This window comes from Siphateles boraxobius, unplaced genomic scaffold (assembly GCF_051911475.1).
Source record: "Siphateles boraxobius isolate OS27281-9 unplaced genomic scaffold, OSU_SipBor_1 66, whole genome shotgun sequence".
Classification (NCBI taxonomy): Eukaryota; Metazoa; Chordata; class Actinopteri; order Cypriniformes; family Leuciscidae; genus Siphateles; species Siphateles boraxobius.
In genome coordinates, this window is record NW_027509193.1 from 23,473,375 (window position 1) to 23,485,818 (window position 12,444).

Consider the following 12,444-nt stretch of genomic DNA (forward strand, 5'->3'; position numbering starts at 1 on the left):
ATATAGTTTCATAAGTGCGGTGAACGGAAATAGGTTATTAGCTAGTAAAAGAGGTAGTCGGGTTCATCCATACTGCGGACGTGTAGTTTTGTCATCGACGCCGCTCAGAAGGCTTTCGTATTTTGTCAGAAACTAAACTACTACAATTCCCAGAATTCAACTCGCTGTTGCTCCGCGGGGTCAGGGGAGTCGTCAGCGCACACGAGGACTCATTCCGAGCGCTTAGTCAAACCTCCCTTTCTCTCGCCCCTCGCTGAGAGACACCGGCTGTTTGATTTCAACCAAACGGGGGGAAGGCCATACGCCACTAACAGAAAGTTTTAACAACGCACGGGGTGACCTTAACAGCGGCTAAGGCCGGACAAAAAAGTGATCAAGTCAGTGGCTTTAAAACGCGCGTGTGTGGAACAGCTGTGTGGCGATGGAAGCAATAGACACTGCCCCTGATTCCTGGGATCAGGAGGACGATGTCGAGGCCCAGGTCGACGTGCAACTTTCCAATGCTCTTACCACCCTTAACGTGGACGCCAAGCCGTTTGTCCCCAACGTGCACGCCGCAGAATTCGTCCCAACCTTCCTGCCGAAGGGCTCCACGGAAACTGTGGAGTCAGCGGGTGAGTTCCCGGTGTTTTCACGTCTGTTAACCGCCTTAGCTGTTAGCCTCACACACACGCTTGTTCGCATGAGCTTAGCATGGATGCTACAAGAGAGTTACCCTCAACGGCTCGAAGCGGAAACGTGGCCAACGTGTAATTTGGAAGTTAACAATCAGAAAACCTGCTTGACGTGAATAATAAGCTTTTTTTTAACACGATAACAACACTGTAACAGCTGTTCGTGCTAGAAAGTGAATCATTTGGGTGGAGACTTTGTATGTAGGTGCTCGTGAAGCATTTTTATCCTTATAATAATATATGCCTGGCTTTAAATAAAGAGTTAAATTGTGTTCAAGTAGTTATTTGGTTAACTAGACAGTTTGCTGAAGCTTTGGTCATGTTATTGCTATTTTATTGATACATCATGTGAACATGTTTGATAGCATGCCAATATAATCAATACTGATGATTAGAACCCAGGCGCTTCATAATCAATCATTTTCTTTCATTGTTTGATTGTTTGAGGGGTCTCTTTTTGCTGGGGTTTGTTTAATGGTGAGGTTTGCACCTAACCCCCCATGCTGACTTATTGCAAACATGATGTACCCTTATGCGCTGTGCTGTTATGGTGGAACAATGAAAGTCAATTGTTGCCCTTAATCCCCTTAGATTATGACACGAGAAGTGTTACACCTCCTAGTTTTAGATTAAACACTGTTATATAGAGTATTTCCTACCAGAAAAGACGGATTATGTCAAAGGAGCTAAATGTTGCCCCTACAGCCAAGATTCAAACTCTTACCTGAAGCTTTAGTGTTACCTGTTGTTGTATTTGAAAACAGTGTGTTTATAAGGTACACACTGGAGGTCTTCTTGGAAATATCAATGTAGCGTGTAATGGAGGTAAACGTGCTGATATGATCTGATCTGCTTGTTTAACCTTTTCAAGCTTATTTGCATAAAAATTACCTCTGTAGAGACAGGGTCTTAATAAAGTATTCTAAGCAATATGAAAAGGATTGTAAGAGATTTGAGAGCATTACATTTGACCGTGGGACTTAAATTCATGATCTTGTTGCAAAATAACTAATTTGGACCAAAACGTGGGAGTTTGTTGAAGGATTAGGATCTTGTCCCCTGGATTCACAGACCAGGCTTAAGTTTGTCCCAGACTAAAAAAAATGTTTACGCTGTTTTAACTGAAAGCAATTTGCTCTGACATATCATAAATATGTCAGTGTCATTGTTTTGTCTCAAGATGCCCACTAAGGCACATTTGTAAAAGCCATTTAAATGCCCTAATTGAACTAAGGACTAATCCTGACTTAGTCTAAGCCCTGTCTGTGAAACCGGGCCTATAACTTGTCTCCGTTTTACCACAAGTGGAAGATATGCTGTTCACATACTATTATTACATGCATAGTGCAGTTTGTTGTCCTCAAATGTGTTTAATGTTCACATGCAATTTCCATTTTAAGAAGTATTCTTAGTAACTAGACTGCTCTGTATAATTACAGCTATAAAAATAAGCATTTTTTATTCCTGCAGGTCCTGATACGGATGCCAATGTGGAAGTATCAGAGCCTGAGGGTAAGTAAATGCTGAGAGACACCACCACATTGTTTTTCACATCCCCATAATGATGATAATCATACAGATGAGTCGGCAGCTAGTAACTTGTGCTTGTTCACATTCCAGTTTCCAACTGGTCCAAGTTATGTTTATAAAGAAGAATATGGCGATAAACATTTTCATTTAAATGAAAGGCTGTTGATGCATCTGTTTAGACACAAACATTCACGTGTCATCAATGTGACAGATGTTTTACAGAGAGGGATTCTAATCTCTTTTCCACCGCACTGCGAAGAAAACAGGTCAACCGATATACCAATACCGACCGATAATTGTTTTAAATAGTTAAATCGATGGTCTCTATAAAGGTCGATCAGATGATGCAAAACCCGCAAGACAATTTTTCTATGCGCAGCTGAAATTGTTTCAATACTTTCGCCAGTCTTGTCTGGTAGTTCTACCAGGCATCTGGCAATACATTTGAAACTCATTGCGGAGACATTGCAACGACAAAACAACCCTACAGCAATGACAGCAAGAAACTAGGGCTGTGCGATTCTACTGCATTTCTGTCCTTCAAAGCGGTGCGCTTTAATTCCTCTCTAAAAGCGCAAACTTAACATCTAAATCAGCTAAATCAGTGATTGTCGTAAAATGTATTCTTCTGTTGCTAAACTGCAGGGCGTGCTCTAATGAAAGGTGAATCAAACCGCAGTAAGCCGCGAAAGAGTTACTGTTTCCCCGAGTGGCTTTCTCTGTGTGCGCTCTAACTGTACGTTCACACCGCCGCCGACTTGAGCTTCGAAAGCTACCGGAAGTCAGTCATTTTCAATGGAAGCTGGCTTCTCTCAGCTGCAAGGAGCGTCAAATCCATCGGCATCGCGTTTTGAGCGTCAATCAGAAAGTTGAAAGTAGCTCAACTTAATGGGAATGAGCGATGACTCGGTTCAGCGGCAAGCAGTGGCAAAACGCCAGCAACCAATCGGAATATAGACGTCCTCCGCGCTGGCTGATTCCGGAGAAACACACGATGTAAACTTTGGTTCCTACCAAAACATTAGTCCCGAGAAAATGAAGAGAAGCTAAATCGCCGTTGCTGTGTTTCCTATCATTTATAATATGACGTTGTTTGCTTAAAGGGACAAGTTACAAAAGAACAAGACATCGGATAAAATAGCTGGGATAGTTCACATTTTTGTTCTTAAAGTTGAACTTATTTTAACTTGAATGACGCGTTTTTTAAAACGCTGTGACGTGTGAGATGCGGCAAAAGACACGAAGCTCAAGCACAGTCTGGCGTGTGTTTACATAGTTAAATAGAAAGCAGCGAAGTGGAATGCAAAAACACCAATCTCGTGTGACATTTCACGTTGTGACGCTTCTCTTCTCCCTGCTACGTCAGAGCGACCAAAGCATCAACAAGCATTCCCGTACTTTTTGACAAGCATCCTTGACAGGGCGGCCAACATGAACTGGGCCCTTACATGTGAACGAGATGGGTTTAGCAACTTAGCCATTGTTTAAATTCACCTAAATAGTGTTTTAGACGGCTAACTGTAGTCTCGCGCTGAAGTCCCGTGGGAAATCCGTTGTAGCCAAAGGTAAATAGCAGTGTGCAGGTGAAGAAGAAATGGTTCGCGTTTGTGCCGTACAAGGATGACTACGCAGACACAACACAGCGCCCAAATGGAAGGATAAATAAAGTTTACATTACCTCCACAGTGGTTGCACACGTCTTCATCCATGGAATCTTTTTTTTCTTCAACCGGTCCCGCTGTGTTGTGTCTGTGTAGACCTCATTGTCAAAGTGTTCGCTGCATATGTGACAAACTGTAGCGCGTAGTACTTGTATGGGAGTTTGCGCATCAAGTTGAAGTAGCCACAACTAGCCACAACTGCAGAATCTCGAGGTCATGGAAAGGAAGACGACGAAAATAAGTTCTCGTATTTTCACATTCTGTTGCCATAATTCGGAACGGCACAAACGCGAACCATTTCTTCTTCACTTGAGCAACTCCGATCATCACTCTTCACACACTACGGTCCTCCCCCGTGCAGAGTGCTATTTCTCTCTTGCGCGCGTGCGATCAGCGCCGTTTTGTTACAGCGATTCTCAAGAATTGTTGCAGTTTCAAATCACCAGTACACCGAACCGAAAACTGTTTCTTTCGGACCCGACATGTGAGAACCGATGATTCCCGCGGGATGAAAGAATTTACGTCATTGCGCGATGACGTAAAATAACCGGTGAACAAGTTTTTTGAACCGGTTCATTGAAACGAACTGTCTGAAAGAACCGGTTTGTGGTAAAGAATCGGACTTCCCATCACTACTATTTACCTTTGGCTACAACGGAGTTCCCACGGGACTTCAGCGCGAGACTACAGCTAGCCGTCTAAAGGTGAATTTAAACAATGGCTAAGTTGCTAGACGCATCTTGTTCACATGTAAGGGCCCTGTTCATGTTGGACAGACATTTTAATTGCATTTTGTGTCTGTTAAAAGGCACAAAGACACTCTTTATGTATATGCCCCCATAACTACCGTTTTAGCTGAGGGGGAGCTCTGGGCATTTGCGGGAACAGCTCCGTGTTGCAAGCACCAATCCGTTTTTTCTATTTTTATATAGACAGTACTCACAAAGGTATAAAGATCAAGATTAACTTAATTGTGCGGAGTTCTCCTTTAATACAATGCCACATATTGCACATGTGGCATTGTATTAAGTATTGTAAGCAAGTATTATTGGCATTGGTGATCATCAGCCGATACTGCTTTAAGTGTTCAGCCCCAAAATCCGTATCGGAGCACTCTTAGTGAATTAGATTTTTTTCATCCCCATCTGCAGTTTAAATCTTTGGTCTAAAGAGACAAATTGCATGCAAAAATCAGACATGTTTGCCATGTTGTTTTTTATGCACAATTAGGTTGATATCAAACAGCGGTATTAGTCAAAAAGTAAATGGCTGAAGTTGTTGACATACAACTGGGAGTTGTCAAACGGTGTAAAATGATAATGTTGGTTTTTGACATCAGCTCCACCCATGGAAAACGGTGATGCAGAGATGCCAACAGATGACACCTGGGAGCAGAAAGGGAGTGAGCCCAGTGAGGCTGAGGCGGAGCCAGGAGGCCCTGTAGGAGACGAAGGTCAAGTTGAAGAAGAATCCCCTCAAGAGGAAGGAATGGAGGAAGAAGAAGTGCCAACACCTAAAGTAGCCCCAATACAGCCAAATGCCCCCAAGAAGGAACATGTTAACGTGGTCTTTATTGGCCATGTTGGTTAGTTTTTGCATATTGCATTTACATGATTGATTGATGCTGGAGTCTAGTGTCTCTGAAGCATGTTTTGATGGACTGAAGGTTTTAACTCCTCTAGGACTCTTTACTTTTCGGTTGATTTTTATGAAAAGATTTTGAATGAATTGAGAATATTTTGTTAACAGTGGTAAATTATAAAACAAACAAACATGATTGCACAGTAACTTAATACAATTTCTTTAGTTTTTCATTAACGTTTTGTCTTTGGCGTCCATTTCAATTTCTTAAAGGGAGTAATTCTAGTAGTTTGCTGGAATAGGTTTTGCACTCGGCTCTAAATTGGTTGGAATTGTTATATAACCACTTTATTATTAATCGGTTACCATCAAAGCAGCTCGGTTCATGCATTTGAATGTCCATTTTTTAAAATGTCTTTGGAGAACTCTGATTGGCTATCTTTATCTGTCCTGGCCTTGCACTGACTTGTTCTTATCTCGTATTCATCCAGATGCTGGCAAGTCAACTATTGGAGGACAAATCATGTGAGTTGTTGATTTTTACACTGTTTAAGCAGAAATAGTTGGGTTTTCCATCACCTGTTTCTGAAAGCCCTGCTTTCTGCCCCTCCTCCACAGGTATTTAACAGGAATGGTGGACAAACGAACTCTGGAGAAGTATGAAAAAGAAGCCAAGGAGAAGAACAGGGAAACTTGGTAATTAGCTTAGTTGAGTTAATTTACCAGAACATCTGGGGGGTAGTCGAACAGATTCCCTCCAAATTATAGCTAAATCTTGTAACACCTCTATGCTTTTTGTGCCTAGAGGCGGAGTGATTTTTCATAGTAAATGTTTTTCTCAGGTACCTCTCTTGGGCTCTTGACACAAACCAAGAGGAAAGAGACAAAGGAAAGACTGTGGAAGTCGGACGTGCGTACTTCGAAACAGAGAAAAAGCACTTTACCATTCTGGACGCACCAGGCCACAAAAGCTTTGTGCCCAACATGATTGGTGGTGCTTCACAGGCTGATTTGGCAGTGCTGGTGAGTCATAATTTTGAATAGGCACTGAAGGACTGACCTGAGAAATATCCACTCATGCTACCTGCCATTCAGAAAATCCATGGAAAAACCTGAGCTATGAGCAGGGCGATGTGGTTATGATACAGAAGAGGGTGCTGTTTGAATACCGATGTCAGACTCAAAAGGCGTTGGCTGTCACTCAGAGGCGTTGGCTGTCACTTTTTTTTGTCTTTCCATTCATTTCAGTCACTGTATTAATTGTCATTTTCTCTCTCTGAAGGTAATCTCTGCAAGGAAAGGAGAGTTTGAAACAGGCTTTGAGAAAGGAGGCCAGACGCGAGAGCATGCCATGTTGGCCAAAACTGCTGGAGTAAAGCATTTGATTGTACTTGTAAACAAAATGGATGACCCAACAGTCAACTGGAGTCTGGAGAGGTCAGTGAATGGACATCTATATACAGAGACAGCTATTGTTGTTGTATATTACTTTGTTTTATAAAATAAAAAATTTTAACAAAAAATGCACCAAGTGTGTTCATTAATATTATTCATTGTTTGCATGTAGGTATGAAGAATGTAAGGAGAAACTTGTTCCATTTTTGAAGAAAGTTGGGTTTAACCCCAGGAAAGATATTCATTTTATGCCATGTTCCGGACTTACTGGGGCCAACCTAAAGGAGCCGGCGGATTACTGCCCTTGGTATACGTAAGTGTGCTGAGCTTGCTAAGTGCTACTTTTTTTTTTTTTTGGAAGTAGAGATGCACCAATTTCAATTTTGTTGACCGATTCTGTTTTTTGTGTGTGTATAAGTGTGACCTGCCGATACCAATTTTTGCCTATTCGGATTTTATTTCTCAGAACTGTAATTGACACCATATACAAAAAAATCTGAATGTTCAATTTTATTTTCATAAAAAAACACAAGTAAAAACTCAGTAATAAAATAAGAACAAATAAACAATTGCAAACAACAGCACAAGCAAATGCAATAGAATAATGAGAGATATGAAGTAAACACTGCTTTACGTTCAGGTTGATGTATAAGTAGGTTAGTATTTAGCATTAGGCGGCTGTCACTTTAAGAGTTTATGCATGGATCCAATATATATTTTTCGCAACCATTTTCATTCCAAAACTGATTGTTTAACTGAATACTCGCTAAAACGGGCATTTTGACATAATTTTGTAAGTATGTGACACTGCAATAAAAAGTGCAAGAATATTGTCTCTCACTGTTTTTGTGAAATGTGTTTGTGTACTGTGGACAGAGGGTTACCATTCATTCCACATCTGGACAGTTTGCCAAACTTAAACAGATCAAGTGATGGACCAGTCAGGTTACCCATTGTAGACAAATATAAGGCAAGTAAAGTTCATGAACGTGTTTAGTTTTAAATTGTTCTTTGACAACAAAATATACACATTTGGATGCAGGGTTAAATGGTGAATTCTGGTTAAATGGTATTTCTGAATTGTATTACTTAGTATGAATGCTTTGAAGTTCATACATCATGCATGGATGTGTGTTTTTGCAGGACATGGGCACTGTGATATTGGGGAAACTGGAGTCGGGATCAATCAGTAAAGCTCAGCAACTTGTGATGATGCCCAACAGGGTAAGATTATGGTAAAATAACACTTTAAAGCGTCAGGTTTTATGGCAGGAATTGGCTGAATGACATATCAGTGCTTACCTCATCTGTGTGCAGCACACTGTGGAGGTGCTGAGTCTGCTTTCTGATGATGTCGAAACCGATGATGCCGCACCAGGAGAGAACTTGAAGTTGCGACTCAAAGGCATTGAAGAGGAGGAGATCCTGCCGGGCTTCATCCTCTGCAATGCTGAGAACCTTTGCCACACTGGGCGCACCTTTGATGCCCAGGTCAGTGAAAACTCATTAAACTCATGTAATTAAAGGAATGATTTACCTTTTACGAGTTCAGTTCTATCTAGGCATGCACCGAAATGAAAAATCTTGGCCGAAACTGAAAATTCTGGATGCACTGGGCTGAAAACGAAACAAAAAATTACCCTTATTTAAAAATAATTAACAAGCTCTTAGTTTTTTTGTCTAATTTTATTTATATTAGTATTCATTAAATTCAATAATTTTATTGAATCTGAATTTAAAAAAAATACAAGCCAAACATTTTAAAGTAACACCAAAATAGACCAAAAAAAGATATTAAAATATCAATATTGTTCTTCATTCAGTTCTATACAACAGAATCAGATTTAACAGATTTTTTTTTTAACAATTATAAAAACAATTTTTTGAGGGTGGTGTAATTTTACCAGCAATTCCCAGCACAGCCACTGTTATGCTGTGTTCACACCAAACGCGAATAGAGCGTCAAATTCCCGTCTATTCGCGACTAGTTGGACGCTTGAACATTTTGAATCCATTCGCGCGAATAGGATGCGTAAAAAGCAAAGATTTGAAGCAAAATTGACGCGTGTCTGATGCGAAATCCGCTTTTTGTGGGAGGGGCAAGTGCAGTTGTCTTTTTGCAAGATGGCTGATGTTGATTGAGCATTCATCGAGAGTCACCGCTCTGTATTAGTTCTGGAGAGCAGAACAACAGTGTAGGGGTCATCGTCACCGTATTTGGGTCCACCAGACACTCCGGAGGCGTTCCCACCATTTGGCGAGTTTCACCATTTGCTCCAGGAGCTGCGCCTAGATGACGGCGGCTTTCAGTGGTACTTCCGCCTGTCCCGCACCCAGTTTGATGACCTTTTATCCCGCATCAGAGCGAGGATCACCCTCACCCACCTAATCGGTCATTTATTTGTGTTTTGATGATGAAGCCAGCCTCCAAAAGTGATTAAACTGTGCTGTGAATTTTATTTTATTTTTTTCTCACACAACACTGTCCAGACACAAAATATGTTCTTGCACTAAAGAATGTTGGTTGTCTTTACATTAGAATAATAATGTTTCATATAATTTTGATTAGATATGGAATAAATAGCATTCAATACAAAATGAATGTCTCATATGAATGCACAAATAAGCATCAAATAAAATCACTTGCGCGTATCGTGCAAGACGCTCAATTCGCGCCATTCGTGCAAACGAGGCGAATTCGGCTAAACGCCTCATTCGCGCCGCAGGACCTCTAGACATGTGTAAACGCGTCTTTACATTGACTTAACATGGAAATCACTCGCGCCAGACACTCAAATCGCATTTTTTGAATGCAGCATTACAGCACAGTGCGGCTATTGCAAACAGAAACGAGTCTACCACAGAAAAATTTCACGTCCACACGTTATTTGATCAGACATTGCTTTTCCGGTGAGTGTGAGCAGTACATGAGGGGAGCGTTTGCTTGGGCCGTGATCGGCTGAGCAGAGAGGGCAGACACGGAGCAGAACATTGAGCAGAGCAAACTGGGTCCCGGTACAGACTTACCGGCTTGACCTTAGTCGCTTCAAAGTTGTGAACCTTCAGAAGTGGAGCCGCTCGCCAAGTTACAAGAAAGGCCGTGAGAGAGTGAAACCTGAGCGCCGAACACCGTGCGGTGGGGCGGCATATATTTTCTGCCTTTTTACTCTTTTGGCTAAAACCGAAAATGCAGTTTTTGGCCGATAATTTTCGGTGACTGAAATTTTGGTCCATCCTTAGTTCTAATAACAGTATTTCTGATTGCTCCATTTTCTTTGCGTTTTGCTTTGCAATTCTACATAATAATTGTGCTTCTGTCTCTGCCATTTTCAGATAGTCATCATTGAACACAAGTCAATCATCTGCCCAGGTTACAATGCAGTTCTTCATATCCACACCTGCATTGAAGAAGTGCAAATTTCGGTAATGGTTGAGAATGATACTCCACTTTTTTTGCAGTTCTTACATTGACTTAATATTTGTGGTACAAATCTGTGCTTGTAACCCTGCTGAGTTGAGTGCCCTCATTTACAGCTAGTTTATTACCTAAGTGGTTTAAATGTACCTCTGGCCCCTTTACAGGCCTTAATTTGTCTGGTAGACAAAAAGACGGGGGACAAGAGCAAAACACGACCCCGCTTCGTCAAACAGGACCAGGTGTGCATTGCTCGTTTGAGAACAGCTGGGACCATCTGCCTTGAGACCTTCAAAGATTTCCCTCAGATGGGACGCTTCACCTTACGAGATGAAGGTGAGTGGATATTTTCACCAAATGTAATTTTTATACAACTCGGATTTGTAGTTTATTTGTGTTCTGTGAATTTGAGTTCCGTGAATATTTACTTTTCTTTGTATTTCAGGGAAAACCATTGCCATTGGAAAAGTGTTAAAACTTGTTGCCGAGAAGGACTGAAAAGAACATTTAGTGGATCTGAAACGACTGACCGAGGCGGAGGTAGATGCTGCTACAGCCGCAGCACACTTCATAGCCCTCCTGTTCTTTCTCCCCTTCGCCTCTTGAAGACCAGCTTAAAAAAAACTTCTCTTAAAGAAATCTGTTTTTAAGCAAATGAAAATGAAATCAAGTCCACATGTGTCAGCTTTCTCATATTGAGAGCTCAGCGATGCCATTGTTTTAGGTTCTCCCCCATGACCTGTTCTCCCCCATGACAATGAATCTGCACACGTTAAATGGCAAGAGAACTAGCTCTCTTCCAGACTTTTTTTTATTGTTTTTTTATATATTTTTCTTTTTGCTTCCATCAGAGAAATATAATGGCAGCATATACAGTAACCGTATGTGGACCAAGATTTGCTTGTTAACATTAAATGATTTATGAGCAGTAAAGTTTGAATGATTAACCAATTGAAACCAAAAGGTTAAAATCTTGGTTATACATTTCCCATTGCTTATTCCTATTTTGGTTTCTGTTCACAACGTTCTTGCAAAGTGCATGAGCGTGTTCACGTTATTAAAGCATCTTCTATGACAATAAAATATAAAATTGGGGAAAAATTTGTATTGTTGAATTTTTTTTGTTCCCCCTCTTCCTTCACAAGATATTTTGTGCTATATGCCTGAATGTTTTCTTTTTTAAAATAGTGTGATGGAAATATTTGACCTATATCTCGGCCTTGTTAATTCAGGATGTTAGTGAAGATTTGTCTTGTTTAAATGGGTGGTATAATGCCCTTTTCACAAGATGTCAAATAAGTATTTGATGTCCCCAGAGTGTGTATGTGAAGTTTTAGCTCAAAAGCTTGGGGGCGGGGCTTATGTAAATTCTAGGGTTGGTGATGTCACTAACCCGGGAGGAATGTTGTGAAGTCCCTACCGGCCGTTTGTTGTAGTCCTTAAAAAGCAATTACTTTAAAAGAAAATATCTCCCTTTGCTTTGAACTTTGAGCATTGTAACTTCAGATGTTTATGCTCAAACAGCAACATTACACTAAAGTTAGAAAGGGGAAATCATAATCAACCACCCGTTTAAAAAAATGTGTTGATCTGTGTTTTTTTTTGTGGTGTTTTTTATAATGATTTGGATTCCATCTAATTCTGCAAACAATTTATTTTGTTAAAAGAAGTCCTAAGCACTATAGTATACATTACTAAATCCTTTATCACTTAATAGCTTGTGTGTGTAAGCTGCTATGATATTTTCACTGTTTGTAGATGGTATAAATAACATGTCTTGTAAAACGGGCTTGTTATCAACTATGTTTAGCCCTTTGCTTAAAGCAGATACAATGTGATTTTTGTATTTGTTGGGCAAAACTATTCCGAGACTCAAATAGGGCAGTGTAGTCCTGCTCCAGATGTTCGTACTGACGCACCCACAGGGAGTGGCTTTCCCTCCACTGTATTTTTTGGGTAAATACAGTAACTGGCTGACAGAAGTGGAACAAGAGCTTCTGTATAACCATTGATGGGCTTTGAGCTTTCTGAGTAAGTGTACTTCATTTTTTTTTATTTTGATGTTTATAGTAGCCTATTAGTTGCATGATAAGTTACTGCAATGACATTTTTTTAGTATGAAAGCAATATTTGTGTTTTTTGTTTTGTTTGTTTTTTCATGTGGTTTTCATTCTCTAAGGCTGAGTTC

The 12,444-nt window shown here is 40.5% G+C and overlaps 1 protein-coding gene across 1 annotated transcript; it reads left to right on the forward strand.

Moving 5' to 3' along the window:
• Window positions 1-163: 163 nt before the first annotated feature.
• On the forward strand, window positions 164-11,357 carry gspt1l (G1 to S phase transition 1, like). Its single transcript, XM_077213107.1, has 14 exons — window positions 164-614; window positions 2,145-2,186; window positions 5,205-5,450; window positions 5,938-5,971; window positions 6,065-6,142; window positions 6,289-6,469; window positions 6,729-6,883; window positions 7,014-7,154; window positions 7,718-7,811; window positions 7,985-8,065; window positions 8,159-8,332; window positions 10,175-10,264; window positions 10,424-10,592; window positions 10,702-11,357. The coding sequence occupies exons 1-14, from the start codon at window positions 422-424 to the stop codon at window positions 10,752-10,754; spliced, it is 1,731 nt and encodes a 576-aa protein (XP_077069222.1). The 5' UTR covers window positions 164-421; the 3' UTR covers window positions 10,755-11,357.
• The last annotated feature ends 1,087 nt before the right edge of the window (window positions 11,358-12,444 follow it).

Excerpts from the sequence above, each read along its gene's own strand:
- gspt1l (XM_077213107.1), top strand. The coding sequence starts at position 422 with ATGGAAGCAATAGACACTGCCCCTGATTCCTGGGATCAGGAGGACGAT. Across the intron at positions 615-2,144 it reads GGAAACTGTGGAGTCAGCGG|GTCCTGATACGGATGCCAAT; the intron begins GTGAGTTCCCGG and ends TTATTCCTGCAG. Across the intron at positions 5,972-6,064 it reads ACTATTGGAGGACAAATCAT|GTATTTAACAGGAATGGTGG; the intron begins GTGAGTTGTTGA and ends CCTCCTCCACAG.